The sequence below is a fragment of the Denticeps clupeoides genome, chromosome 9, assembly GCF_900700375.1.
Source record: "Denticeps clupeoides chromosome 9, fDenClu1.1, whole genome shotgun sequence".
Classification (NCBI taxonomy): Eukaryota; Metazoa; Chordata; class Actinopteri; order Clupeiformes; family Denticipitidae; genus Denticeps; species Denticeps clupeoides.
In genome coordinates this window covers 22,704,670-22,732,370 of record NC_041715.1, presented here as the reverse complement: position 1 = coordinate 22,732,370, position 27,701 = coordinate 22,704,670, and the positions used below count along the sequence as shown (strand labels likewise).

At 41.8% G+C, this 27,701-nt stretch overlaps 2 protein-coding genes across 4 annotated transcripts; both read left to right on the top strand.

Annotated features, from left to right (window-relative positions):
• The first annotated feature begins 5,145 nt into the window (after positions 1-5,145).
• Positions 5,146-15,164, top strand: LOC114797098 (vesicle-trafficking protein SEC22a-like). 3 transcript variants are annotated; one of them, XM_028991746.1, is made up of 7 exons: positions 5,146-5,414; positions 7,020-7,219; positions 10,192-10,355; positions 10,506-10,685; positions 11,234-11,352; positions 12,737-12,802; positions 14,002-14,202. In XM_028991746.1, the coding sequence occupies exons 2-7, from the start codon at positions 7,038-7,040 to the stop codon at positions 14,200-14,202; spliced, it is 912 nt and encodes a 303-aa protein (XP_028847579.1). In that variant the 5' UTR covers positions 5,146-5,414; positions 7,020-7,037. The 3 variants fall into 3 exon arrangements, with proteins under 3 accessions (XP_028847579.1, XP_028847580.1, XP_028847578.1); XM_028991747.1 differs by having other exon boundaries at positions 6,996-7,219; XM_028991745.1 differs by lacking the exon at positions 5,146-5,414 and having other exon boundaries at positions 6,598-7,219; positions 14,002-15,164.
• A 4,992-nt stretch (positions 15,165-20,156) lies between these two features.
• On the top strand, positions 20,157-23,822 carry LOC114797097 (rho GTPase-activating protein 11B-like). Its single transcript, XM_028991744.1, has 10 exons — positions 20,157-21,034; positions 21,142-21,212; positions 21,406-21,502; positions 21,588-21,844; positions 22,016-22,179; positions 22,308-22,427; positions 22,515-22,586; positions 22,825-22,940; positions 23,593-23,677; positions 23,764-23,822. Exons 1-10 carry the CDS (start codon positions 20,921-20,923, stop codon positions 23,799-23,801), a joined length of 1,134 nt encoding a protein of 377 aa, XP_028847577.1. The 5' UTR covers positions 20,157-20,920; the 3' UTR covers positions 23,802-23,822.
• The last annotated feature ends 3,879 nt before the right edge of the window (positions 23,823-27,701 follow it).

Here is a 27,701-nt window from a genome sequence, read left to right as displayed (position 1 = left end):
AACCGTTCCATTAAATATAACTGTCTGGTTTTTATATCCACTGTGAGATTGTGGGGGGTTCAGGTTTCAACCAATAAGTAGGAGCTGTAGCAAAGTGTTCTGATCCTGGGACAGATCATTTGTCCAGTAGACACGTTAAAGGGTCCCAGGAAAGATTCACTTTAAGGAGCTTTTCTACGGGCCCCTTAACTTCAGTCCAAAAATGTTGAACAGTGGGACAGTCCCAGAATATGTGTGTTTGATCACCCACAAGTCCACAGTACCTCCAGCACTTACTGCCACCCCAATTCCCAGAGCGGCGAGACTTCAGTGGTGTCCTGAAAAATCGAATTTTAGACTTCCAGTCAAATTCCTTCCACATTTGGCTGCCCACCCCCTTATGACAACCAGAAGAAACACTTTTCCAAGTATCATCATCCAATGTCACATTGAGTTCCATGTGCCATAGTTGCTTTATATGTTGGGTATTATCTGACATATCCTTCCTCAGGTTGCAGTAGATTAAAGACACTTGTTTTTTCTTTACACCGCTGTTTTCAATCAGATGAATCAAATCTTTCTGTATGTTTGTTGGTTCTCTTCGAAGATGATCCCAATTCTTATGTTTTATTAATTAAAGTTGTTTCTTAGTTGGGTGAAGGTTTTCATTACATTTCCCTCAAAACGTTGGTTTACAGTCATTACCTTTTTCTCCGCCCACTTATCAAAACCCCTGTCCGTTAGAGATGGAAGAAATTCAATATTCCCGCGAAAGGGCCATGATCCTCTTCATTGTTTTTGTACCTGGTTCCAGAGTATTTGAAACTCTCTGCTGCTTTTAACTCAGCTATTGACCACATTGAATTTCTGTGTCCTAACTCAGATGTCGGAACTATATCAGCTTTCGATTCATTGTGTTTATATTTATTGGACTCTGGCCCTGCTGAATTTACGGATCTCCATATCTAGATGTGAGACCTGCTTAAATGAAGCTGTGCACATTGCCAGGCACAAATGCAAGAGAGCTGAGTGAAAGTGGAAGAAGGACAAGCTGCAGGTATCTTTCTATATATTGAAAGACTGATGGCGCTGCTATCAGAGAACTGTGAAAACTGCTAAAACCAAACATTTTTCTGGTGTTATTGACATCCCACAATCTCTGTGTACTGTTTAAAACGGAATATTCTGTTGTTAATGCTCCACAATCAGCCTACATGGATAATGAGAACTTTGTAGACTTCTTAATTAATAAGGTGTCGAGCACCAGGGCCCTCATGTGTCCACCTACCTATGACCCCTCCATCTATGTCACATGCTCAGCTGTCTTCGACCATATATCATATATGGATGAAATTATTGTTCACATGAAGCCTTCTGGTTCTCCTAGTGATCCTATCCTACCCAATATTTCTCCACATAGTACTCACGTTCTGTGCTCGCTTCGAGGCTGCAGCTAAAGGTGCTAGCGATGCTACGGCTAGCGATGCTACGGCTAGCGGCTCCAACAGCTGCAGACGGGAGGACACTGCCAGCACCGAGAACGCGTTCGTCATCACCGAGCATGATGTGAGGAGAGCCTTCAAGAGAGTGAACACCAGGAAGGCAGCAGGACCAGACGGCATCTCGGGGAGAATCCTCAGAGCCTGCGCGGACCAGCTAGCACCTGTGTTTACAGAGATATTCAACCTCTCTCTATCTCAGTCGGTGATCCCCACATGCTTCAAGTAGTCCATCATTGTTCCGGTCCCCAAGAAAACCCATCCTGCCTCCCTCAACGACTACCGCCCTGTAGCCCTCACCTCAGTAGTGATGAAGATCTTTGAACGGCTGGTCAGAGACTTCATCATTTCTTCACTACCAGATACACTCGACCCACTACAGTTTGCATACCGTCCCAACCAGTCCACAGATGATGCCATATCACATCTCCTCCATACAGTACTCACCCACCTGGACACTCGGAAGGGAAATGATGTTAAAATGCTTTTCATTGACTACAGTTCAGCATTTAACACAATAATCCCTTCCACACTCACCACCAAGCTGGAGCACCTGGAACTCAGCTCATCTCCCTGTCAGTGGATCTCCAACTTCCTAACCGGGAGACTACACCGTGGTGAAAAATGCCCAGCAGCGTCTCTACAGCCTCAGACTCCTGAGAGACTTCAGACTGCCCTCCAAGGTGCTCAGGAACTTCTACTCCTGCACCATAGAGAGCATCCTGATGGGAAACATCTCCCAACCTGGTTCGGGAACAGCACCATGCAGGACAGGCGAGCCCTACAGAGGGTGGTTCCATCAGCTGAACGCATCATCAGTACCAAGCTCCCTGACCTTCAATCTATCTACAGCAAACGGTGCTGTACCAGGGCCAGGAAGGACCTCAGCCACCCCAACAATGGACTCTTCTCTCTGCTGCGATCAGGAAAGCGCTTTCGCTCCCTGAAGTCCAACACAGAGAGAATGAGGAGGAGCTTCTTCCTGCAGGATATCCAAGCCCTCAACAACAACACTACATAGGACAGAACACTAATACACTCCAGCACTTTCATTCACGTCTGGACTTGATCCCCCCAGAATTCTGCACAAATTTTCACTTTAATTTCACTTTACACATTTACACACCTTCACCCTACCTGTTACACATATTTTATGTTTAAAAATATAAAATTATAATATTTGGTTATGTTTCCAATATTTGCATATTGGTTCACTTGAATTCTTGCAATATTTGCAATATTGTGGTCTATAGCAGTCGCTATAGCATTTTACTGCATATCCTTTGAATTTGAGGGATACAGGTGAAACTCAGGCCATGATTCTGCATGTGGTACTAGAACAATCAAGAGGCATTATTATGGGTTTTGTTGCAGTTTAACGTAACAAAACAAACGGGACACCGTTATTGTAGAATGTTTGCAGTGGTGGAGGAAGTACTGAAGCTTAGTACTTAAGTAAAAGTACAAGTAACCTGCAAAATTTGTCCTCAAGTAAAAGTAGAAGTGCTACATCAACAATCTTACTTAAGTAAAAGTCCTAAGTACTTACTTTTAAATTTACTTTAAAGTATTTTTTTAAGTAAAAGTACTCACACAATGGTTTGTCTCAACATCTGGGGTGTGCCATTTTGTAAAAGCATAGTACATATACTGACTTATGCCTGTACTGATGTCATTGCTCATAATAATTACAAGCAATTATACAGTATATGTGTATTGGAAAGTTTGGTGTGCTTATTGTGTGTGCACTCTGCAATACTGTGTGTACCTTAGAATTATGTGGATGACAAGTTATCTACTAGGTATTACCCACTAATATACCATTAAGATAAACCAATCAGGACATGATATATCTTAAAATCATTTATGTACTTGCAAAACTATTCAACACTTCTGTTAAGAGCAGTAAAAGGGAAACACAACAGTAACCAAACACCAGTGGTAACAAAGTAACTAGCACAATCAAGTATATTATTAGGCCTATTTTCTGTGTAAAACTATGTACATAAACCTTATCATTACGAGATATTGCATTTAAGTCAATACAAAACAAAATTTGAGGGGGTCCTGAAATATGTGAGAAACCCAGGAAATACAGGAGTGTTGGTCTATTGTGATCACATCTCTAGTCAGAAATGACTACTGATTGTGAAACAAGTGGAAAGCATCACTTCCAGCCAAGATGGACCAGTGTTGTGCATGAACGCGTTCAATGAACGGCGTTCATATTTTTCGTGAACGCTGAACTGAATGAATCAGTTTACAAATTATGAACGTGAATGTGAGTGACGTTCACTCTGGCGAGACTGAACGGCGCTCACGTTTTAAAGTTTGCTGATTACAGGCTAGCATGGCTGGTGCTTCGAGTCTGGACGCCTCTGCAGAAGCAGTTTGTTTACATTTTCACGGACTGAAAAAATGGACTGAAAGAAAAAAAAAACTAAAGAATGAACGTGAACTAGTTCATTTTTTGAGCTGTGAACTTGGTTCAATTTAAAAAAATGAACTATGAATGTGAACTAGTTCTTTTTCAGTGTGAACTGGCACAACACTGAGCTGGATATTATGCTAGCAAAGACATTAAGCTATCTTCTCTGAGCTAATAAACCAGTTTTATCCTACCACCGTGTTAAAAAAAATAATGAAGCTACACAGGTGTGATTTTTATACCATTTCTGTAGATACCATTATACCATTTCATCATGGCCATGGTATTTTTATACCATTTCGCTAGATAATAGTATCATAACATGTCATAACATACCCAAAAGCATAGCATACCATAGCATAGCATACCATAGCATAGCTTACCTCTATATGTTCATCAAGCCGGTCTACCAGCTCGTGCTGCGAACTGACGCGTGCTCTGCCATCATTGGAGCTAATAAATACAGTAAAGTAAAGTAAAGTAAAGTAAAGTAAAGCTAATAAATCCTGATTGGTAGGAAATGGCAAACAACGGCAGAACGCGATAGGCGAACTATTTTTTCATGCAAGATTTTGAGGAAATTGTGTTCATAAAATGTAACGAGTAACGGCATAAATTGTAGAACATTGTACAGATAATTGCCGCAAAATGTAGTGGAGTAAAATAAAAAGTATGCATTATTATTTTTACTTAAAGTACAAATAAAGAACAGATACGTAAAAATGTACAGTAACAAAGTACAAATACTTCGTTACATTCCACCACTGAATGTTTGTGATACAGCCAGACATACATATTAATCAAAAGTTTACTCCAAAAGTCAATATTTTGCAAACCAGAACGAACCCGAGGCAGTATATTTACATTTATGGTATTTACATATTTTCAGCGAACCACCGAGAAGACTTCGTTTTGAACTGCATTAACACTTCAGGTCAGTGGGGGGCGCTCACATTGTGGTGGTCCCTGGAGCCACACATAGATCTACGGTGGTCACTGATCTCAGGTCAGTGGGGGCGCTCACATTGTGGTGGTCCTTCTTGCTACACACAGATCTACAGTGGTCACTGATCTCAGGTCAGTGGAGGGCGCTCACATTGTGGTGGTCCTTGGAGCCACACATAGATCTACGGTGGTCACTGATCTCAGGTCAGTGGGGGGGCGCTCACATTGTGGTGTTCCTTGTAGACACACACAGATCTACGGTGGTCACTGATCTCAGGTCAGTGGGAGGTGCTTTGTGAACGGAAGCGCGACCGTCTTAGCTGGATGTCGTCACAGCTGATTCTCATGCTGTTTAAAAATAGACGATCTCATAAATTGCTGACTTGAATTGATGCGAACATTTAGCATTTAGCAGGAATTTGGCGCATGCCTTTGCAGTGACTCGATTCGTTCGTTTTTCGCACAGGCTACGATTCGCAGTTCCTGCGCCGTTTCACAGGGAACCTGCGGCTGCAGTAGAGCGGTGATGACTGCCCAACCGTGAGGACGACGACGTTCCTGAGGTAAACAAGGTGAAAATGCGACGGCTGGTGTACACGCGTCTGCAATGCGCGACTAGGAAGCTGAACGAGAGCTAACTTCCCTGTTTTGAGGGAGCAGAAAGGAGCGAAATGGGAATGAAGTGCAGCCAAGACTAGGGTTCAATAGACTTCTCATTAGTGCCTTAGATTAGATTAGATTAGAGATGAGTTTCTTTTTTCTTTACATTTATTTTTCTCTCTTATTTTATGTCAGCATGCTAGCATGCTGCTGCATTGTAATTTTAATTATCGCTGTTCTTTGCGCAGTATATTATACAGTATATTATAGCTGTACGACATTGTAACAGGTCAAATTGAAAATCATGTGAATTTTGTTTAAACGTAGATTTAGCAGCCTGCTAAACTGGACATTAGCAGACACGTTTATACAGGAACTGTACAAACGCAGTAAATCTCGCGAGATGTTAGGTGCTGGGTAGGGGCGGGTCCATGCGCTGGCCAGGGTACTGACGTAGCAGCCTGCTAAACTGGACATTAGCAGACACGTTTATACAGGAACTGTACAAACGCAGTAAATCTCGCGAGATGTTAGGTGCGTGGCGGGGGCGGGTCCATGCGCTGGCCAGGGTACTGACGTAGCAGCCTGCTAAACTTGACATTAGCGGACACGTTTATACAGGAACTGTACAAACGCAGTAAATCTCGCGAGATGTTAGGTGCTGGGTAGGGGCGGGTCCATGCGCTGGCCAGGGTACTGATTTCCATTAAACGTTAGACATATAGTGCTTAATATAGCAAAATACAACTTCTTTTTATTATGTCGATTTGAACATTTTATAATGTTTGATTTACATGACTTGCACGACACACAAATGAAGAGCTCCATGTTCTTGGGGGGCAGTGGTTGGTCAAGCTGGGCAAACTTTTAAGCTCAGGGGCCTCAACTTTTTCAGTTTGTCAGATGGGCCGGGCCACTACCAGATGCATACCTATTAGACACAAACATAATATTTATATTCCCTTTTAGTTGGAACAGCTCTTATACTTTGTCAAGAATATGTCGTTTATACCCTTGTTAACATCCTGGTCCATTTTTGCATCTTTCTCTCTAGTCGAAAACACATCACCTGACCGCTCATTTACATTTACAGCATTTACCAGACGCCCTTATCCAGAGCGACTTACAATCAGTGGTTACAGGGACAGTCCCCCCCTGGAGACACTCAGGGTTAGGTGTCCTGCTCAGGGACACGATGGTAGTAAGTGGGGTTTGAACCTGGTTCTTCTGGTTCAAAGACGAGTGTGTTACCCACTAGGCTACTGCCACCCTCTACCACCCTCATTTACTATGCAAGTCAGTGGACAAACCTGTCGGGGCGAAGATCTTCAGCTCCATGTGTGCCTAATGTGCCGGGGGATAGGAAGAGGACTCACAATCGCCATTCAATCCGGCAACCTTTACCCGCTAGTGGGTCTCTTTTTGGAGACCCACTAACCTTCTTAGCTCCTTCTTCCATTGACTATATATATTTACTGTCTGACTTGCATTGGTTAGCTCTCTAAATTCACACTACTACTGAAAACAATGTTCTAATGTTCCAGGTTTCACAACATGTATATTTTCAGACTCTTCAGCCCAGTACAATGTCGATGGTCCTTTTCGCCTCAGTAGTTCGTGTGAGGGATGGTCTACCTCTTTCAGCTTCGACGGACTTTGAGCAGGACAAAGGGCTTCAGGATTCCAAGAGACATCTTAAGGACGTGTCCAAGAAGCTCAGACAATTTCCTGATCGCTGCACACTGAAGAGCGGGCATTACAATGTCAAGTGAGTTTTTTTTTTTTTTTTTTTAGATTTTGCACTTCAGTACATCATCTAATTTTTTCCACACTGAGTAAATTGTGTTGGGTCTATAAACTCGGCAGACTCCTATCTAAAGAAGAGTGCATCTACATTAGACAAATGCTTATGTTGCTACCAAGAAGATATAATATACCATTTATATTTAAATATAATTATATATGATATAAATAGAATATCTATAATATTTTAGAAGCAGTATTCCTGTAGGGATAAAGTGTAGGTGCATGATAATCATATAGGAACTATATGGTGGTGGAGTATTATGTGGATATGAGTGCAGTATGGATAGTTGCAGGTATTAAGGTACAGTGCTTCATTATCCTGGGTCTGGATCAGTAAAACAGTAGAAACAGTATGACTGTCAGAATAAACTGCCTAAACATACGTGAGGTGTACCTGTCATGGCTGGTGCCTTAGCTGTGCTATAGTGTTTCAAATAAAAATGTATATTCCACTCTGTTCATACAACACAATCAGAGATTTCATTATCATTCTTAGCAATATCCACAACCACTGGTTGATCATTATAATTTCCAAAAGACTTTGATTTAATCAGGCAATTTCCTGCTTTTCTGTTACTTTCTCAGTATTCCCTACTAAATGATAAAAACGTTTGGACAAGTGACAAAGTTTTTAAATGAACCATTTGCTAATCATATATGTTTGAGTTTATGGTTAGTATGTACCCTTATCCATTTTTAAAGTAAGCTCTGACTGCAGCAGAGTCAGAGCTAACTTTCTTATCCAGAGTGACTTACATAAGTGCTTTACATATCTATCATTGAAATCCTTCATTTAGTTCACTTGGAGCCGATCTGTAGATCCTGTTAACAGTATAACAACTCAGAACCTACCCACTTGTACATAAGAATGAAATTACCAGCCAATCAAATAAAAAAGAAAAGGCCGACACCATAGCCATGCAGAAAATTGCAGTATTGCATCTGGGCAAAACAGCAACCAATGAAAAGTGTGAAGTGAAGTGATTGTCACTTGTGATACACAGCAGCAGATAAATTTGTCCTCTGCATTTAACCCATCACCCTGAGTGAGCAGTGGGCAGCCATGACAGGTGCCCGGGGAGCAGTGTGTGGGGACGGTGAATCAGTTTGAAAGCATGTGGTAGTAAGTAAAATAGCCTATACAGTGCATCTGGAAAGTATTCATAGCGCTTTCGTATTTCCACCAAGTTTTTGGTACCTTCCCCCCCGATCGGTCAGCTCTAGGAAGAGTCCTGGTGGTTTTGAATGGTGCTCTCAAAGCAGCAGCAATTTTTCTGTAATCTACCCCAGATCAAAATAATCCAGTCTCGGAGGTCTACGGACAATTCATTTGACTTCATGTTTGGTTTGTGCTCTGACATGAACTGTGGGACCTTATATATACAGGCGTGTGTCTGTCCAAATCACGTCCAAGGTGCCCCACACTCTGCTCCCAGGTGCTTATCATGGCTGCCCACTGCTCAAGTAAAATGCAGGACACATTTTGTTGTATGCACCGTGTACTGTGCTCACTGTGCTTCACAATGACAATCAGTTCACTTTCACTTTTCACTTCACAATTAAGCTGCAGAAGCATCACAAGGATGATCAGGGCCAATTTGGCCTCATTTTTAGCATCATGGCATAGGCTGTGAATACTTATGTATATGTCCTTTCTCAGTTTTTTAATTTTTAATAAATTTGCCAAAACCGTGGTGTTCTTATGGTTTGTAGTGTGTAGAATTCTGAGGGGAATTTTTTGGAATAATGCTATAACATAAAATGTGGAAAAAACTGCTATAAAAAAATAAAAAGCACTGTATATGCTTTTTGTATGTGCACCTCCAGACATTACATTGCTCAAACTGAACAAGAGCTTTACAGTCTAATACTGTAGTATTCTGTGGGGCAGGGCACTTTATTTCATTTCTTATATCAGCAGCCAAGTGTGCTCATCTGTCAGTAATAAAGCACAGTTTGTTAATAAGGAAGTGTTTTGGATACTTTAATTGTTGGCTTCATTTTCTTTTTTTTATTGTAATGCTTGAGTTGTACCATACGAATAAGAGTTTGGTACTTTTGTGGCCAACTGTACTTAGATGTTTTATTGGGTGGTCCGAACATTATACTGCCTAAAAGTTGAATAAAAGCAACTAGTGCTGTATTGGATCTATGACCAATCCTTTTTTACATCAAGTAATTGAATGTAACTTTGAGTAAAAGTAAATTTTACTAACGTGGAATTTTAGATGGGTACTTTTACTTGAGTAGAGTTTAAGCAAAATAAAGATCATTTTACTTGATAACATTTTTTTTGTCATTTTTCCACCTCTGGGAGGGAGTGACCCTTCCTTGGCTTTGTAGGCAAGCATCAGTATTTTGTATCTGATGCGTGCAGCTCCAGGAAGCCAGTGGAGGGAACGTTGGAAGGGAACGTGGAGGGAAAGGTTGAAAACAAGTCATGCTGCAGCAGCTGGAGAGGTCGGGTAGCACTTAGAGGAAGACCAGGAGTAAGTTACAGTAGTTGAGAATGGAGATGACCTGAATCCCTCTAATGTTGTAGATATGAGCGATAGGGATTAGAAATGTGCGGGCCAAGTACTGAGCACTGAGGGACACCAGTAGAGTACTTGTGAGGAGCAGGTCCCCTTCCATGTCACCTGGTAAGATCCTGGTAATGGCCAGATGAGCAGTCTCTGTGGAGTGGTCAGTTTTGAAACTAGATTGATCACCAACTAATGCACTAAATTATGGGAGTCCTGAAATCACAGACTAATCTAATGGAGATTTTAATCTCTGTTCATCACTATAGTTTCTGTCAATTCCACACAATAGAGAGACAGGAGACACAATATTAAGTATAGGTGCATGTATTAAGTAGGTGAAGATTATTTAGTTTTTTATATAAATATATTTGTAAGTGTGATATTAACGTTGTGTGTTCTTTATACATAGCTTCACCAGCTCTCTTGGGGTGGGCTATATGATGATCTGCAGGGAGAGCTACCCCAACGTGCTTGCCTTCTGTTTCCTGGACGAGCTACAGAGGGAGTTCATAGTCACATATGACACCACACGCATCAGCAGTGCCGTGCGGCCATACTCATTCATCGAGTTTGGTGAGCAGTGACATGCTGACTGAAGCAGAATACATTTGAGGGAAAACTTGCTGCCAATAAATCCACTTTTGCTTCCAATATTATTAATTAGTATTGTCAGAGATGTAATATTCTGGACTTTTTCAACTCTTGGGTTTGTTTTCATGACAGACAACTTTATTCAGAAGATCAAGCAGCGTTACAACAGCCCTCGATCCCTCTCCACCAAAATCAGCCTAGCTGACATGCAGACAGAGATCAAGCTCCGCCCACCTTACCAGCTCTCTCCAGAGGACCTGGGTTCCATTAATGGCTTCTCCCATCAAGCCCCGTCTAAATACAAGGGCATAGGTACGCACTCACCTGCTGCAATGCACCTTGGGGGGATTCGGCATGTCCACATTGTGTGTGTGTGTGTATATAATATTACTCAATATGAATACTTCAGACTCCTTAGTTTTATGGCTTGATTTATACATTGATAAGGACAACTATAACTAGTAATTATTAGATAAACTGTCTAAACGGTTCCGGATGGTGAGTGAGTGTAAACAAAAGTGAATATAAAGAGCAGTTTGGACAATGTTACTCACTTAGTGATTAATTGCAGTAGATCTTCAAATCAGTGCTCATATCTGATTGTACATCAGCTCCTGATGGGTATTATTATATATTTTTTATATTTATGTAAAAGGTTTCTGGAAGAGTTTTAGATCAGTGTTCTATCATGAAATATTTCATCTCTGATTCAGCAGCAACTGTTCATGAGACACAATCTTGATATTTCAAGAACTGTTGTCGGAGGTATGATTAAGGATTCCTCTTAGCAGGTCAGGTTGGAACGAACAGTGTGATCAAGCGGCTTCTTTAAATCCTGTTGTGTGCATTGTGTGTTGCAGCTCCACACCAGATGCTGGAGCCGGTGACCCTGCCGGGCGTGGTGTCATGTGTGCTCAGTCTGCTGTGTGCTGGTTTGAACCTGCTGCGTGGGGTTCATGCCATAGAAAGTCTCCTGCAGGTAATAACATGTAAATGTTGTGGTGCAGGGCTCATGGCATTCAGGTGCAATGCCAATGAATTATTTCCGAACCACCAAGGTACCACTGAGGTCCCCTTGATCAAGGAATCGTCCCCACACACTGGTCCCCAGGCGCCTATTCATGGCTGCCCACTGCTCACTAAGGTGATTGGTTCAATCCGGAGGAACCATTTCATTGTGTCACCGTTTGCTGTGCTGCAGTGTTTCACATTGACAATCACTTCACTTTCACTTTTTACACTCTCATTTTTAATCAAATGTGGCATTTCTTTCATTTGCTATGTTGATTATTCCCCCAAATATTTGCCTTTTAAAATAAAAAGATAGGTTTTTAAATCATTGTTTGATTGCCTGGATGGCTTTAAACTTTTCAAAACCAAGCTTATTATTTTTTAACCCAGTGGCACCAGTGATTTCTAGTTATTTTAGCCTTGGTTCCCTTTTTATTAAAGGTTTCCTGACATACATTTTTTTTTGCTCCACATCAGATGCTATCGCTGCTGCCCTGCACTGTTTCCTCGCCCACATGGACTCCTTAACAATTGAACCTCCTCAATTGTAATTTTGCATTAAGCTCTTTGCACATCCCCTCTATCAACCTCATAGCGTAATTTTTCTGCTGTAATTTCCTTGTCACTGTATTACAGTTCATATTTATTTTAACACTTTAGTCCTCAACAACATTTTTATCTTAAACTCGACATTTGTATGGGGACAGCAAAGAACGAATTTCATTGTACAGAGAAATGTCATGCTAATGAGGAGGAGAGAAGTGGGACGAGGAGGAGAGCGGCCTATAGAGGTTGAGGGGACATTCACAGAAATGACGTTATCAACATTCACCAACCAGAATAAATTAATAAATGAACCCACAGGTTCTTCAGAGTCTCGCGTGACAGAACAAAAAAAAAAGAGTTTTTTTTTGCTCAATTTTACATCCAAACACCGAGCAACTGCAATGCTTCGCACGTTTGGAAGCCATGACGGTCGGTGGAGATAATGTTTTAGGGGAGGGGTGGAAAAAGCATGAGAAACGGGAGGTAACCTGTTCCAACCGTCCAGATCAGACCAACTGAGCTTCTGCTCAGAAATCATCTTAGTGATTTTAAATAGTTTTATTTTAATAAACTTATTCATGCTAGCTAGGATAATACACTCTGTGTATTAAAGGTGTATTTTGTACAATCTTTCTGCTGCAGAAACGGCACAACTTTTTAAAAAATCATTAAGAGCCAAATTCATGCCCATTATGAGTGTAAATAATACTTCTGACCACAACATCTAAATTCGATGGCATATCTAATGATAATGGATCTCCATGGTACCATTCACTCAATGTACTCTTTTTCTGCCCTGTTTACAGAATGATGATGCCGACTTCAATTATGTAATTGCTTTTTTCCTGGGCACTGCTGCCTGCCTCTATCAGGTAAATATTGACCGCTTCAATATTTAATTAATCGATTATTTCATGGACAGATTTTAATGTGCACAATTAACATACACATTTAACACATTTATGATCACTTGTGACAGGGACAGTCCCCCTGGAGACTTGTCTTGGTAGTGACGTTGTGTCTTCTGGCTCATAGGCGAGTATGTTACACACTAGGCTACTCCCACCATACCAGCAAGAAAACTGCCCTGATACAGTGGGATTTCTGAGGCTCGATTGGAGGCAGAAAGTCAATTACTTGTCCTCTTCCAAAATTAGAAGAGGCCCTTAATTTTGTGCTGATGTTGAATCTTTGTTCCATTGAAGGCAAAATGTGTCAGTTGTGCACATAGTGTTCTGTCGGAACTGATGTAGTGATTCAGTAATCATTCCCACCTCCAGCCTGACCTGACCTCACTGCCGCTGGTCAGGTCTCGGTTCAGCAATATTATATCCCCAAAGAATGCGGTCAGCTGACTACATAAATGGAGCAGTGGCTGGCCGAATGGGTAAGGAAACTGACCCGTAATGGGAAGGTTGTGCGTATGAGCAACGTCTCATCCCCACACACTGCTTCCCGGCCATTCATAGCTGCCCACTGCTTACTAAGCTTGATGGTTAAATACAGAGGACACATTTTGTTGTCACCATGTGCTGTGCTGCAGTGTTTCAATATACTGATCCAACATACTGAACAACCAAGCTCATGTATAAATGGTGCATACATACATAAATCCCCCATCACGATGAGATATACGTTGGATGAAAGATTGTATATTGTGGACACCTGATTCGAATCGATTAAACAAACTGAATGAAACAATAAAGCTGTCGACCAAATGGCCAAAATATCCGTGGCTTTTACTTCCTTAACTTTTTCCATCCCCTTCAGAACTATGCTATGCTTTGTATTGGCCTTGGTACAAAAATCCATGTCAGGCACTGTATATTTCAACCCTCCTTACATAGCTTTGTTATAATAATGTAATTGCTTGTGTAGTACTACTCGTGTTTGTAATGTTCCATACTGAAACTGTACATGAGACACGTGACCGTGTGGATGCTTCCCCAGTGGAGCCGGACATGATATTCCAAGGCTGCCATTGAGAATCTTAACACCTTTATTAAGTGGCCAACTGAGGTGTGCAGTTGTGAGAAGGTGATTTGAAGGTCTCTTTCCTTTTTGTCCGTAGTGCTGTCTCCTCGCCTATTTCTCGGTGTGGAGGAACATCAAGTCCTTCCTGACCTTTGCCCTCATCTGCCTGTGTAACATGTACCTTTATGAACTGCGCAATGTATGGCAGATCCTGTTCCATGTGATGGTGGGAGCCTTCACCACACTTCAGATCCGACTGCGCCAGCCACAGGGAAAGGCCCCTGACTACAATGTCTGACCAAGGCTGCTGGGAAATGTGGGAGTCGCGCCCCACACAGATTCACCAGCGGTGGCTGAGCTGTGTGGAACTTCTCCTCTGGAACTGTCCAGAAAGACTGCAGCAGAAGAGGAATTTGTACAGCACGATGATGGAGCCATGCTTGGTGCGTGTATGGGGTGTGGCGGGAGCCCCTGGTTTTACAGGCTGACAAGCTAGAAGATGTGGTTGGAATGTGAGAGTGTGTGTTATGCCTGTACTACAACAAAAATGCATTCAGTAAAAATGAATGTGGGTGCAAAATAACGCATTTAAATAAGTCATCATTTTAAGCAAACAAAAGTGACATGAAATATTTAACTATTACAATGTATGTCTTTCTTGCCTTTTCTCTTCCATTCATTATGTGAAGAAATGGCAGTTACCTTTAGGTGCTAAATCAAGTAATTACTGTTGAATAACTGAGGTGAATTGAGGTTCGTCCCCTACAGACAATTGAACTGTAATGTAATTCAAATGCTCACATACCATTTTTTGCGCAGCCAGCAGTGAGGATTGTGCTGTCTACAGTTTGGTGTTTCACATCCTTATTTCACTTGCACCTCAACTTTTCATCATTTGAATTCTATGCTGTTTCAATTCAGTCCTCCATAAATCTACAGATCATTATTGTGTTGTCTACAGTCCTCCTGGACCCCACAAAGTACACAAATTATTTTACTCTCTACTCTTGCTCATGCCCTTCTCCCCTTCGTCACATCCATCATTAAAAAGTACATAACATCTGGTCATGTCCCATCTAGGGTTGCATCGATTAGAAATTCTGGGGGTATGAATAGTCACGATGATCTCGGTTATTTTATGGTTATTGATTTCATAACTGTATTAACATATATAAATCAACCACACTACAGTCCCTGACAAAGGTTTGACCTCAAGTGCCGCTGAAATATATTTTTAATAAAAAAAAATGGCTCATTTTATTCCCAACATCTTTTGTAATAATGTTTCAGTGCAAAACGAAACTGTCAAAAAGTGTTCTAATATTCAAAGCTCGCTAAAGCCCTTCAAGTCCATTTTTGCAAAGACAAGGTGTTGTCACCTTGTCATATGAGTGTCACCTGTCACTAATAAAATTTGACCTTTCTGTTTTGATTAAATGATCAAATATTCATTTCAATGCATTAAACATCATTTGGTAGGTTTTAGCTTTTCATATGAGCTATGAACACTAATTAATTAAAAGTCAGGTTAATAGCAGGTGTTTCTACAAAATAGATAAGACTTTTGTCAGGGACTTTATATAAGAATATTGCCACTACTGCTGAACACCCTCTGCATGGTTTGTTGGAGAAAAAGTCTGCTGACCCTACTTAATAAAATGATCACGCTTTATGGGAGTTACCATTTTAGGATCTATGCAAACAAACTCTTTTTATGAGACTGCCAGAGAAGAAAACATAAGCCTACAACACTACATGGCTTTCTTTTCCTGGCAGCATTAACGCCGCCTTTTATGCCGTTTTATTGTAGAGACGCGTGTTTTACAAAACGTGGTGAATTGTGGCAGCTTTATCTGTAGAATCCCCGCTGGGGTACCCCCTTGTTTTTTCTGCAAGCTCTGTGGTCCTTTGGATATTCCCACACAGGAGACTTCCAGCGCTTCCTAGGTGGAGTAGTCTCTCCTTCTGCCATGATCTGTTTATATGATTAATCGATTACATGATTCATTTCAACATGACATTCTTTTTATGTTGTCACCTACTGATCCGGTTAAGGAAGTGGCCCCGTAATCAGAAGGCTGCCCACTGCTCACTAAGAGTGATGGGTTAAAAGCAGAGGACACATTTTGTTGTGTGCTCCATGTGCTGTGCTGCAGTGTATCACAATGACAATCGCTTCACTTTCACTTTCTCTGCTAAAACGGCTTAATACAGAGCAAAACCCACAAGTGTTGTGGGCTTCAGCCCACTCAAAACCTCCACCAATAGAACCCCCACTCTACCATCTGAAGAACAATTTTCAACAATTACATCAGATGAAATCATCCAGATCATATCTATAGGCAGCCCAGCTACCTGTCCACTGGATCCAATCCTCTCCACAATCCGAATCCCAAGGTGCCACTGAGCAAAGCACTGTCCCCACACACTGCTACCCGGGCGCCATCAGCCATCACTCCATCTGTCTCAGAACAACCTCCTAGGTCCAAACCAGTCTGGGTTCAGAGCAATTCATTCTGCTGAGATGGCCCTTCTGGCACACACACACACACACACACACACACACTTACTCTATCTCGCTCCCTTTGTTCAGACACTTTTCATTGCAATGCAAAATGTGAGCATGTCCACATGCTCCTGGCTCAGGCTCGCTCTATGAGGCCATGTTGCCAGCTGCAGAAAATAGACGCTCAGATGGTGTTGATGTGGCAGGGATGCAGAGATAAGAAGTGTCATTGTGATACACAGCACAGCACATGGTGACACAACAAAATGTGTCCTCTGCTTTTATCCATCACCCCTGGTGAAACACAGTGTGAAAGGGGAGCTCTGAGCAGGCGAGCACTTCTCTGTAAGCTTCACCAGTTTCCTCCACGACACAGACCAAACATGTTACAGCGTGGAAAAAAAGCACACATTTACATTTACAGAATTTATTAGACGCCCTTATCCAGAGTGACTTACAGTCAGTAGTTACAGGGACAGTCCCCCCCCGGAGACACTTAGGGTTAAGTGTCTTGCTCAGGGACACAATGGTAGTAAGTGGGGTTTGAACCTAGGGCTTCTGGTTCATAGGCGAGTGTGTTACCCGCTAGGCTACTACCACCATGGTGGCACACATAATGTGGCGCTTTTTTCATGAAAATTGCGAAAATAAGAAATATCATTTCAATGCACGATGCAGAAAAGTTGGTCCATGCATTTATTACATCACGGTTAGATTACTGCAATGCATTACTGTCTGGATGCTCTAGTAGGTGCATGAGTAAACTCCAGCTAGTACTGAATGCTGCAGCCAGAGTTCTAACTAAAACCAGGAAATTTGACCACATCACCCCAGTCTTACAATCACTGCACTGGTTACCCATCAAATTTAGGGTTGACTACAAAATCCTACTTTTAACCTATAAACCTCTAAATGGTCTCGCCCCACAGTACCTGAGTGAACTTTTGGTTCTTTACGAACTGCCACGCCCCCTTCGATCAATGGGTGCGGGGTCACTACTGGTACCAAAGGTGCAGAAGGTCACAGCTGGGAGCAGATCCTTCTCCTATAGAGCTCCGCAGTTGTGGAACAGCTTGCCTGTCAGTGTCCGGGACTCAGACACAGTCTCAGTGTTTAAATACAATCTCAAAACCTATCTGTTTTCTCTGGCTTTTTGTTAAAGTCCAAGACACTCATTTCACTTCGACGCAGTGTCAATTATAAAGTCCCTAGTTGTTAGGCTGTCCTAGTTAGGGTACCGGGCCACTGTAGCACCAATATACCACTATAACCACATATTTCAGTATCGGTCGTACAGTGCAACCGTCTGCCGCTGCTTCTGTTTGTTTTTCTCCGAGACACGGAATCAAGCACCCAGACTACTGGCAGACCCCAGTGAAGAGACAAGCAGATACATCCTGGTTCCTGACAACTGCTAAACGAGGACATACCATGAAACAAACCAGAGGGTCACCACAGCCACCACCACCGTTACAACTACAGCTTCAGGGATCTTCAAGTGGACCAGTAGCATCATTATGGACACGTAATCTAGACCATGACACTGACTACATTCTGGACTTCTCCAACCCTACAACTGTAGGACTTATTATTATATCATCCCCAACCCTGCACTGACACCATTTGCAGGCTCACTCTACCCTGGAAGGGGGTCTCTCTCTGTATCACTCCTTCCCAAGGTTTCTTCCTTTCCTTTTTTTTCTCTCTACTAGAGTTTTTTTTGTGTGGAGTTTTTCCTTGTGTGCAGGAGGGTCAAGTGTGGGGGGTGTCAACTGTAGGGCCTGTCAAAGCCCATTGAGACGTACTGTATGTGATTTTGGGCTATATAAGAAATAAATGTTTTTATTCTTTTGCGCTGTCTACACCCCAACAACCCAATTTGGGTTCTTTTGGTAACCCAGCGCTGGGTAAAAAAGGGACCAACCCAACGCTGGGTTATTTTGACCCAACAAGTTTAACTGGGTTGTGATTTTTAACCCAACTATTACTTAAAAATGACTACGCTGCTGGGTTGAATGAAACCCAAAATGGGTCAGAAATTGAAACTAGAAACTTGTGATTACAATGACAAAAATTGTTTTTATTCTACTTTTCAATATACGAATAAGAAATACAGCTTATATCTTTGTGTCATTTTCTGTAATATCACTGAACAGTAACCTCTGCAGTCCATGCTACTGAATGCACACATGTAATTTATTATATTATACTACGTTACATTATATGTGAGACCATGAAGAATGGTGTCATGGAAACCAGACTTACTGTCAACAACTGAAAACACTCTTGATTACCTGCTTTTTTGGCGTGTGATATTTACATGGATGTCCATCCTTGTGGACCAGAGATTTGAGGGGACATAGTACCACAGGTCCAGACTGATTGATTGGCAGAATCTTGTTGACTTCACGCATGGTTGTGCACATCCGGCCCTTCGTAATGGGGCCTCTCTTGCACTCCTGCATTACTTGTATTCCGGTTGTAATGTCTTGGATGATTTGTAGGGCGTTTGGCTTTCTCCTACACATCGTAATTACAGGTCTAGTGAGGGAGAACTGGAACAATCTGATACTTTATATATTTAAACCATCGTTTCCAGAGAGATGCTATTTTTGAACTTCTGCTAAAGCTACCACACTGTAGACCCGGATAAAGTGAGTGATTGCCTCAAATGGTTTCAGTTATTGACAGTAGAAAAAAGTTCTTCAAGTTTGGTCAACTTAAATGTACAATGGTCAGAATTAAAAACCTTTCTTACATACATTTAAATGTTTTAAGTAATCAACAATAGAAACGAAAATTGGAGGTGACTGCAAAGTACAATAGTCAGAACTTAATATAATAAGTCAAATACACTTAAAGTCCGAGTCTTATTAAAATACAAATTTAAATATTTGGGATAAGAAAATCCCAATTAAATCCCAATTTTGTCAATGACCATACAACAATGCAGCACTTTTCATTTATTTTATTGAAACACACAACAAACCAACAAATGCGTTAACAATGATGATCTGTATAAAAGACCAGATAAAAATACAAAATAACAGTGATTAACGTTCTTTTCTGCAGATATTACTTTACTACAGTACCTTTTATAATGCAGCAAATAGAACTAATGTATTGAAATATTAAACCATTTCAATCCAAATACAATCAGAGCACAGAAGTTTAATTGTTTTTTTTAGTGCAAAAAATTTGCCATGTTTTTTCCAACCTACACTGGAATCATTTGAATTCTACATTTTACTACTTTCTACTTTTGCAAAACTATGAAGAGAACACACAAGTAGAGACCTGCTCTAAAAACGCAATGCTGCAAGTGTGCCGGAGTAATATGGTTGCATTTATAAGTATATTTCTTTAAATGTGCGCTTTGTGTCTTTTATTTTCTAATTTTCTAAAGACTTATTTTGGTTACCTGTATTCTGGGGAGGGAAGTATAATGACAATCCGGGTGTTTCATTCATTGTAGAATGTTGAAGTGTGTTCTGTGAAATATGTTTCTGTATTTTTGTTTGATCAATTTATGGTTATTGTAAAAAGTGATGTGGGTTATAAAACTTTGATCACCCCCCGGCCGGGCCCCTGGGTTAGTGGGTTGGAGGCCCGGTTCAGGTCAGAGAGAGAGAGAGAGAGAGAGAGAGAGAGAGAGGGGCAGAAAGAAGCGACATGTGACGTCATATTCTGACGCGACCTTGTGTCTGTACAGAATACACGTGGCACTGCAAATCTCTTGGTGTCAGCTCGAGAAACCAAATTAATAAATTACACAACGCAGCTCACTGTTCACTTCAGACGACCTCATCATTTACACACATTCAAATGCACGTTTCAAACTACACTTGGAATTCGATTTATTTGAATAGTGAAAACAACTCGCCTTGTTCATCCACAAAATGGTTTCCTCATTACAGAAAAATTCCTTTAAAAGGGTCCAAACTTGAGAAAAACACACACATGTAGTCAGAAAATGTATTTTCCAAGGAACACGCAAAGTGCACAGACCTTAAATGACTTTGTAACGATAAGAAAATGGCACAACTTTCCCTGTAAACCTGTTTTCAGCCAATCACAACAGGGCAGCACTGTGGCCCGATGGAAAACCTTATTAAGTTAAACTTATAAAATATGACACTTTCAAACACTCTTCATATGCTCCTACTGTTTAAGTAATGCATTTTTATAGCGATATTTACTCAAACTGTTTGCATAGAAATAACTTTGCGCATGATAATAATTCCGATTGTTAAATGTCTGCTCGTGCAGTTTCTATTTCTGTGTTAAAATGCTTTATGTCACCATGCTGCTCACAGCCTGAGCAGGATTTCTCCACTACGTGTGGGTAGTAGTGTAGCAGTTTATTGGTTTGTATTTAAACCACGCAATATGCAGCTTATAGGTTCATTTCTGTTGCTAAGTAACGAGTATCGAGCGACGCAGCGCCATCGGGCCACTATTTATTATTACTGTTGCGTACAGTGAGTTTGGCGGGAATTATTCTGTGACGATGAACGGAGAAAACACCCGGCGGACGGTGCTGAAGCAGCTCCGCTCCGAATTCGGAATAAAGTTGCAGAACCGGAATAAAAAGCGGAGCAGCGAGATGTCCGCAGCGCGCTCGGTAAGCGTTTTCATGCATTTGAACCCGGGACGTTCAGGGGGACAAGTGTCCATGTGATGGAGAGGGAATTCAGGGTTGCACATGAAAGTTGGCTTTTTGTGCCCCAGGTGAAGCTTTTTGGAACTGCCCTGGATGCTCTGCAGCACTGTGTTGTGCAGGACTATGGCAGCGTACCATGGTGAGTTCTTCTTCTTCTTCTTCTTCTTCTTTTGTTGGTATGTTTGTGAATACTGAACAGTGAGTTTGGACCAGGTTGACCTGTATAGAAACAGTTGAGATGAACGTGTTCATATGAAAATAGGACCCAGTCTGTACCTGTATGGTGTCTTGGTTTATTCGGTGGTGATTAAGTGTAAATTTTTCTTTTTCAGTTTCTTGCTGGACGCTTGTACGAGTTTGTTGGAACACGTGCAGACAGAGGGCATCTTCAGGAAGTCCGGCTCTGTTGCGCGTATTAAGGCTCTTCAGGTGAGTGATGACTCCGTCTGACCTTCCTCTTTTTAGCCCGGGGACCTTGGCCGGCGTTTGACAGGGTTGTGTTGTGTCTCGGCAGGCTAAGCTGGACCAGGGCGAGGACTGCCTGTCCTCAGCGCTCCCCCTGGACGTGGCTGGCCTCTTGAAGCAGTTCTTCAGGGAGCTTCCAGAGCCCATCCTTCCGGTGGGTTTTCACAGAGCTCTTCTTAAAGCTCAGAAGCTGGCAACGTGGGCGGAGAGAACCAAGGCTACCATGCTGCTGTCCTGTGTGCTGCCTGAACAGAATTTAAGTGCTCTGCAGTACTTTTTTAGCTTCCTTCAGAGTGTCTCTAAAAGGTAGATCCTACTTTACTGTTAAATCTTTGCCTCAAAATGCCATGTAAAGCTGTCTGGTTCTGGCGTGGCCTTTGCTGAAGGAGCAGTAACGCTGTCTTATCAGAGTGTTTGTGGACATCCCTCTTCACTCTTTTTCACATGTTGATGAAATGATGTCTTCATTTGGTCCAGGAGTGCAGAGAACAGGATGGACAGCAGTAACCTCTCGGTGGTCTTTGCCCCTAACCTGCTGCACTCTGCTGAGGGCACAAAGAAGATGAACGGCAGCACTGAGAGGAAGCTGAAGCTCCAGGCTGCTGTTGTGCAGTGCTTTATAGAGAATGCTCAGTACTTTGGTAAGGAAGCAGCCAAATTTCAATAAGGTGATGTGGGTTAAACTAGCGAAAGACCTTTTGTAAAAGTTCTGTAAATGTGGAAGTAGAAAAAGTACAACATGTGATGGTCCTTCTCCCCCCCATATCAGGTGTGGTCCCATCCATATTGGGCAGTGAGGCTGGTGGCCTCCTCTCCCCCCCAGCCAATGCTGTGGATGAGTCCTGCTCGCACTCGGGTCTCAGGAGGAGTCACGGCAGACGTTTCAGAGGTGAGACCCAAGCGGAAAATAAATTCATGCTTGTTCATTGAACTCTAATGGCTGAAGTGTTAATGGGGTTTTTGTCTTGCATTCCAGAGGTGATTAATGGGGCTTTGAACAAGTTCATGAATAGAACCCCCAGAAACACACCCCAGTCTGAAACTGCAGGTAGGTTTTAAGGGTCTTCTGGGACTTCTCCTGCCTCTATATGAAAATGTGGATGTGGGTTCTCTCTGGTTTCCCATCAGCCCTCTGAATGGTGTTTGTGGTGCCCTTTGCTTGCTCTTTCTGTCTTTCAGCGATGTCCTACATACCTTTTCTGTATGAAACCTTTCCCTTCTTTGCCTGTCGGTTGTGCAGTGAAGCAGCTGTATGCAGTTTGATGTAGAACTTTTCTCTTCCACAGCAACCCCTGTTGAACCCGGGAAGACTGGCAGCTTCTCCCCAAAAGTGAGCAAGAAAAAGGCCGTCAGGAAATGCCTACGCTTGTGCTTCAGCCTGGGCAGGAGCAGCAAAGACCCTGTAAGTTCAGCTTCACCCACAACGTGGCTACTCACAAACGTCAATCACTTTACTGTGTGTGCATGCGAGCGCGTGCTGCATGACATTACCTGTGGCCGTCAGTATCTTAGTAAGATTCATGTTAGCGTGGTTGGAATATAATCACTATGAATTCTACAGTCGAATTATTTTCCTTTTTGCTGTTAATCACGTAAATTCTTGTATATTGAAACATTATTGTACGATAATCACTTTCATTGTAAACTATGCATTATTTCAATGTGTACATGTTATAATAAAATAATATTGTTCACCAGTTACAATCATTGGTTTTTGTCTGAAAGTTGAGTCGTGGCAACTGGACTTTCTTTCTTTAATGTAGAGACGTTTCATTCGGCATCCACAGAACTTTGTCAATCAATCAATCAGATGCAGAATGAAACGTGTCTCCAGTTGCCACGCCTCAACTTTCAGACAAATTCACCTGGATGACTGAGGATCTTCCCAGACATCATTAGTTTTTATTTCACACTGGGAATGTTTGCTGTAAGTGAGAGCGGCTAGTTTCCCAACCCCTGGCTTGTATGACAACTTGAATGTCTTGCTGGAAGGTTTCTTAGTACGAAGCAGGTCCTTCCATGTCAACAATGTCATTTCCTGTTCACTTCCGCAGGCAAAGGGTTCAGAGACAGCTCAAGACAGCACCACCGAGCCCAGCCTTAGCCCTGCTGTATTGCACATCACAAATGCTCCCCAAGGTATGTATGTGTGTATATTTAATTATACTGTAACTGTATGTATGTTTGTAGTATATTTTAATTTTTTTTTTTTTTTTTGCCCCCAGGCACCAAATTCTTCAGTCGGCCTGAAGTTCTGCCTTGAGTAGTGGAATGTAGAGTAGTGGAATGTAAATAGTTATATGTAAATATGTTGAGCTGCTTTATTGGCCCTTGATTGTAAAATATTTTGTACTGGCCCATAAAAAAACTATTTTAAATATCAAGTGTCTGCGTCTTCATTTTCAACTTTTGTCTTTGGCCAGAAGGGGGTGCACTAGCCTTGACACTTCATTCAGACCGGAACTGGTCTATATGGATCCCAAGCCATGTGTTTTATGTTAATCGAATTTTTTATTTTGATGGCGCTCTTCAACAAACTTAATATGTTCCTAGTCCTAATAAATACATGTGACATTCACTTATTATTTAGCTGAATGGAGTAATAGCAATAAAATGGAAACTCTGCACAATTTAGAAGGAAACTGCAGAAGACCCACCAGCTGCTGGAGCCAGACCCTTGCTGCCACTTTTACATGTTTCTGAGACCTCTGGACATCATTTCTGACGGCTTCGAGATGTCAGGCCCAACAACCTCTACACTGCCAGGTTCTCCTCTTTTTTTTACGGGCCCCCAAAACGGCTTATCGTCATCAGAAGAACCCGGGGAACTCGAGACGGACCTTCAGGAGCAAATCATCCCTGACACTCAGATGCAGAACGTTCATTTTCCGATCTTTTCTGCAGACGTTTCAAATAAACCGGAAATTCTACTTAATCTAAAAGCCTTAATTTATAACATGCATTCGATTCATTTCTGCTGTCAATTGAAGATTTGATTTGTTCCCGTTGCGTTCGTGAAATAACCACATTTAAAGCATCACCTTTCTATTTATCTATAATGTCGGGCGTGTCTGGCGGCATTGAAGGTGAGGAGCGGCCATTCAGCAGGGCAATCTTGGAAGAAAACCTCTTGGAGTCTCCAAAAGACTTGAGACTGGGGCGGAGGTTGACCTTCCAGCAGGACAATGACCCTAAACATAAAGCCAGGGCCACAATGGAATGGTTTAAAGTCCCGATCTAAATCCAATCGAGAATCTGTGGCAGGATCTGAAAACTGCTGTTCACAAACGCTGTCCATCTAATCTGAAGAATGGGCAAGAACTTCAGTCTCTAGATGTGCAAAGCTGGTAGAGACATACCCTAAAAGACTGGCAGCTGGAATTGCATCTACATAAATACGCACACCCCACTATTCATTTATTTATTTGTAAAAAATGTTTGGAATCATGTATGATTTTCGTTCCACTTCTCAAGTGTCCACCACTTTGTACTGGTCTTTCACATGGAATTCCAATAAAATAAATTCATGTTTGTGGCTGTAATGTGATTCAACAATTTACAGATAATGTACTCACCCCCTTGTCATCCAAGACATTCATGTCTTTCTTTCTTTCTTCAGTCGATTATCAATCGGAAACCAAGCAGTTATTTAAAAAATGTAAATACTATATAATCTCAAACACTTGTCTTGTCTTGTTCTCCCTGAACTCTTTGTATTCTCAAGACAGCTTTGAGATGGAGCAGCAAGCTACTTAATATCTTGTTCGTTATTGGTGATAGGTGATACATCCCCAATAACGAACACAATATTGCATAACTTGTCAGTGAACTACCGCTCAGTGTGGTAATAGCCGCTCAGTGTGGTAATAGCCGCTCAGTGTAGTAATAGCATGTGACGGACATTTACTATGCACGCACGCACGCACGCACACGGCAGTGGTGGCCTAGCGGTTAAGGAAGCGACCCCGTAATCAGAAGGTTGCTGGTTCGAATCACGATCCGCCAAGGTGCCACTGAGCAAAGCACCATCCCCACACACTGCTCATGGTCATGGCTGCCCACTGCTCACTCAGGGTGATGGTTAAATACAGAGGACAAATTTCACTGTGTGCACCATGTGCTGTGCTTCTGTGTATCACAAGTGACGATCACTGCTGCTTGCTCCCCTATTTTTCTGTGCTCAGGACCCTGCTGCTTTGATTGATTCCTTTAATAAATAAAAATTAACAGCAATTCACATGTCTGCATTTTTACTGTATGTTAAACCTGCCCAATATATTGTGTCAACAATAATACTGTGATGTGTGTATCCGCGATAGTCACGTGCCAGAATGTGCAAGGCTAAGGTACATTAACACTAACATCATAGAAGACAAGTCTGGTATAACGGATCGAGGGACAGAATTACACTTTAAAATAGCAATCACTATGAAAGAAAGAAAATGACGCATATAAATCTACTTCAATATGTATTTATACATATTTATAGATTTAAATTCACAAAACAGTATTTCCATATTAAAGCTACTCAAGTGATTTTTTGTTCATATTGCAGTGTGTATTGTAGAAAAGCAAAATGCAATGTTTTCCAATGTTGTGCATCCATAAATGTCATCACATAAATCCTTCATGATGGCATTACTGACCAACTTGGCACTTGATTAACAGGACATTTCATTTTAACTAAGCTATTACTTTCAGTAAAACTTACATGTATTGCGATGTCCCAATGATGACTTTATATAAATCTGTTTAAATGTGTATGAGGTAGTATTTAGTAGTAGCTGTACACAAGCATGGATCACCATGCTACCACAACCCCGTCCATCCGCCCCCACCCATCTCCAACAACTCCCCTCCCGCCCCTTTAAGGACATCACAACATGTAGAGGGATATTCACTTCAAAAGAGTGACTATCCACCAAATCAAGCACAGAAGAAGGAGACAGAGAATGCAAAATAATGCCTGTCAAATCCAACTGTGTCCCACTTTTTCAAAATGAATTTGACTTTGGAGTCAAAGACCACAACATTCCTAATGGTTACAAATCCAAGACGGCAAATAGACATCTGAGAACAATGGGATTCCCTCAAAACCATATTCACCTTCTCAAAATGGTCTATAGACGCCAGGATCGTGCTGTATCCTGGACAAACGTCAAAGTCAAGTGAGAACATCTTCTCAGACAGCAGGGTGTAGCACAATATCATCTGATGTCGCAAAGTTTTACAAACAGAACTGAACCAAGTTTCCTGATGGCCCCAGGATAGTGAAGCATGAAGTGGTGCTTTGGCTTCAAATGCCTGTCTGGATAAAGCTCCAATCTGATTGGTGTTCCTCAATCAGATGATGCAAAAATATAACTGCCTCTGCAGTCAAGGCTGGAGAGAAAATCAACTCCATACAGCTAGGTAATGAAAGCAGTAGTTCCATTCTGGTATCAAATCTCCTATCATAAGAGGGAGCAACCTTAGAAGGCACCACGTCTGTGCTGCTGTTTGTCTCATGGCCCCATCAGGGTTTTTAAGATCCTGAGGTTTGATAACAGATGGCTTACTGTGACTATCAGAAAAACCAAAACCAAAGCTTGTAAATCTGTTACTTAGCTGATCAAGTGTCGAGTTTTTGTTCAATCAGAGAATTAAGAACAAGCTTGATTTCGTAACCTCCGACCCCTTCCAGAATGCCATGCATGAAAGCAGGACTTACATTGTCAGTGGTAGAACTGAAGTTTATTGAGTGAACAGTTTCAGTTGGGATATCCTGAAGTAGATCAGAGTTGTAGTTAATCCTGTGGCTCATGACGGACAGGTCCTCAACTGTCTGTTCTCTCAAAACCCGACACCATCAACACACAGTTTTCCCTGAGAAACTTTCTGTGTAGCCTAGGATGGAATTGAGACCCAGGTTATCCCCACAAACCTGTGTAATGCCTGCTTTAATAGTACCCTTGAAATGTTTGGTGTGAACCTGAACTCCTTCCAATTCCAGATCCTTAATCTCAGACACAATAGGATAAGTTTTTATGTCATCTGGAGAGATACTCCAGAGTAAAATGGATTTACCATCTCGCATTCATCGTTGTATAGTACAAGAGGAATGGACAACTCTTTGGAAAAGAGGTCACTAGCTTTGAAGATTGTGCCATCTCTAAAATCCTCA

Excerpts from the sequence above, each read along its gene's own strand:
- LOC114797097 (XM_028991744.1), top strand. The coding sequence starts at position 20,921 with ATGAACGGAGAAAACACCCGGCGGACGGTGCTGAAGCAGCTCCGCTCC. Across the intron at positions 21,035-21,141 it reads AGATGTCCGCAGCGCGCTCG|GTGAAGCTTTTTGGAACTGC; the intron begins GTAAGCGTTTTC and ends TTTGTGCCCCAG. Across the intron at positions 23,678-23,763 it reads CATCACAAATGCTCCCCAAG|GCACCAAATTCTTCAGTCGG; the intron begins GTATGTATGTGT and ends TTTTGCCCCCAG.
- LOC114797098 (XM_028991745.1), top strand. The coding sequence starts at position 6,987 with ATGTTCCAGGTTTCACAACATGTATATTTTCAGACTCTTCAGCCCAGT. Across the intron at positions 7,220-10,191 it reads AGCGGGCATTACAATGTCAA|CTTCACCAGCTCTCTTGGGG; the intron begins GTGAGTTTTTTT and ends CTTTATACATAG. Across the intron at positions 12,803-14,001 it reads CTGCTGCCTGCCTCTATCAG|TGCTGTCTCCTCGCCTATTT; the intron begins GTAAATATTGAC and ends TTTTGTCCGTAG.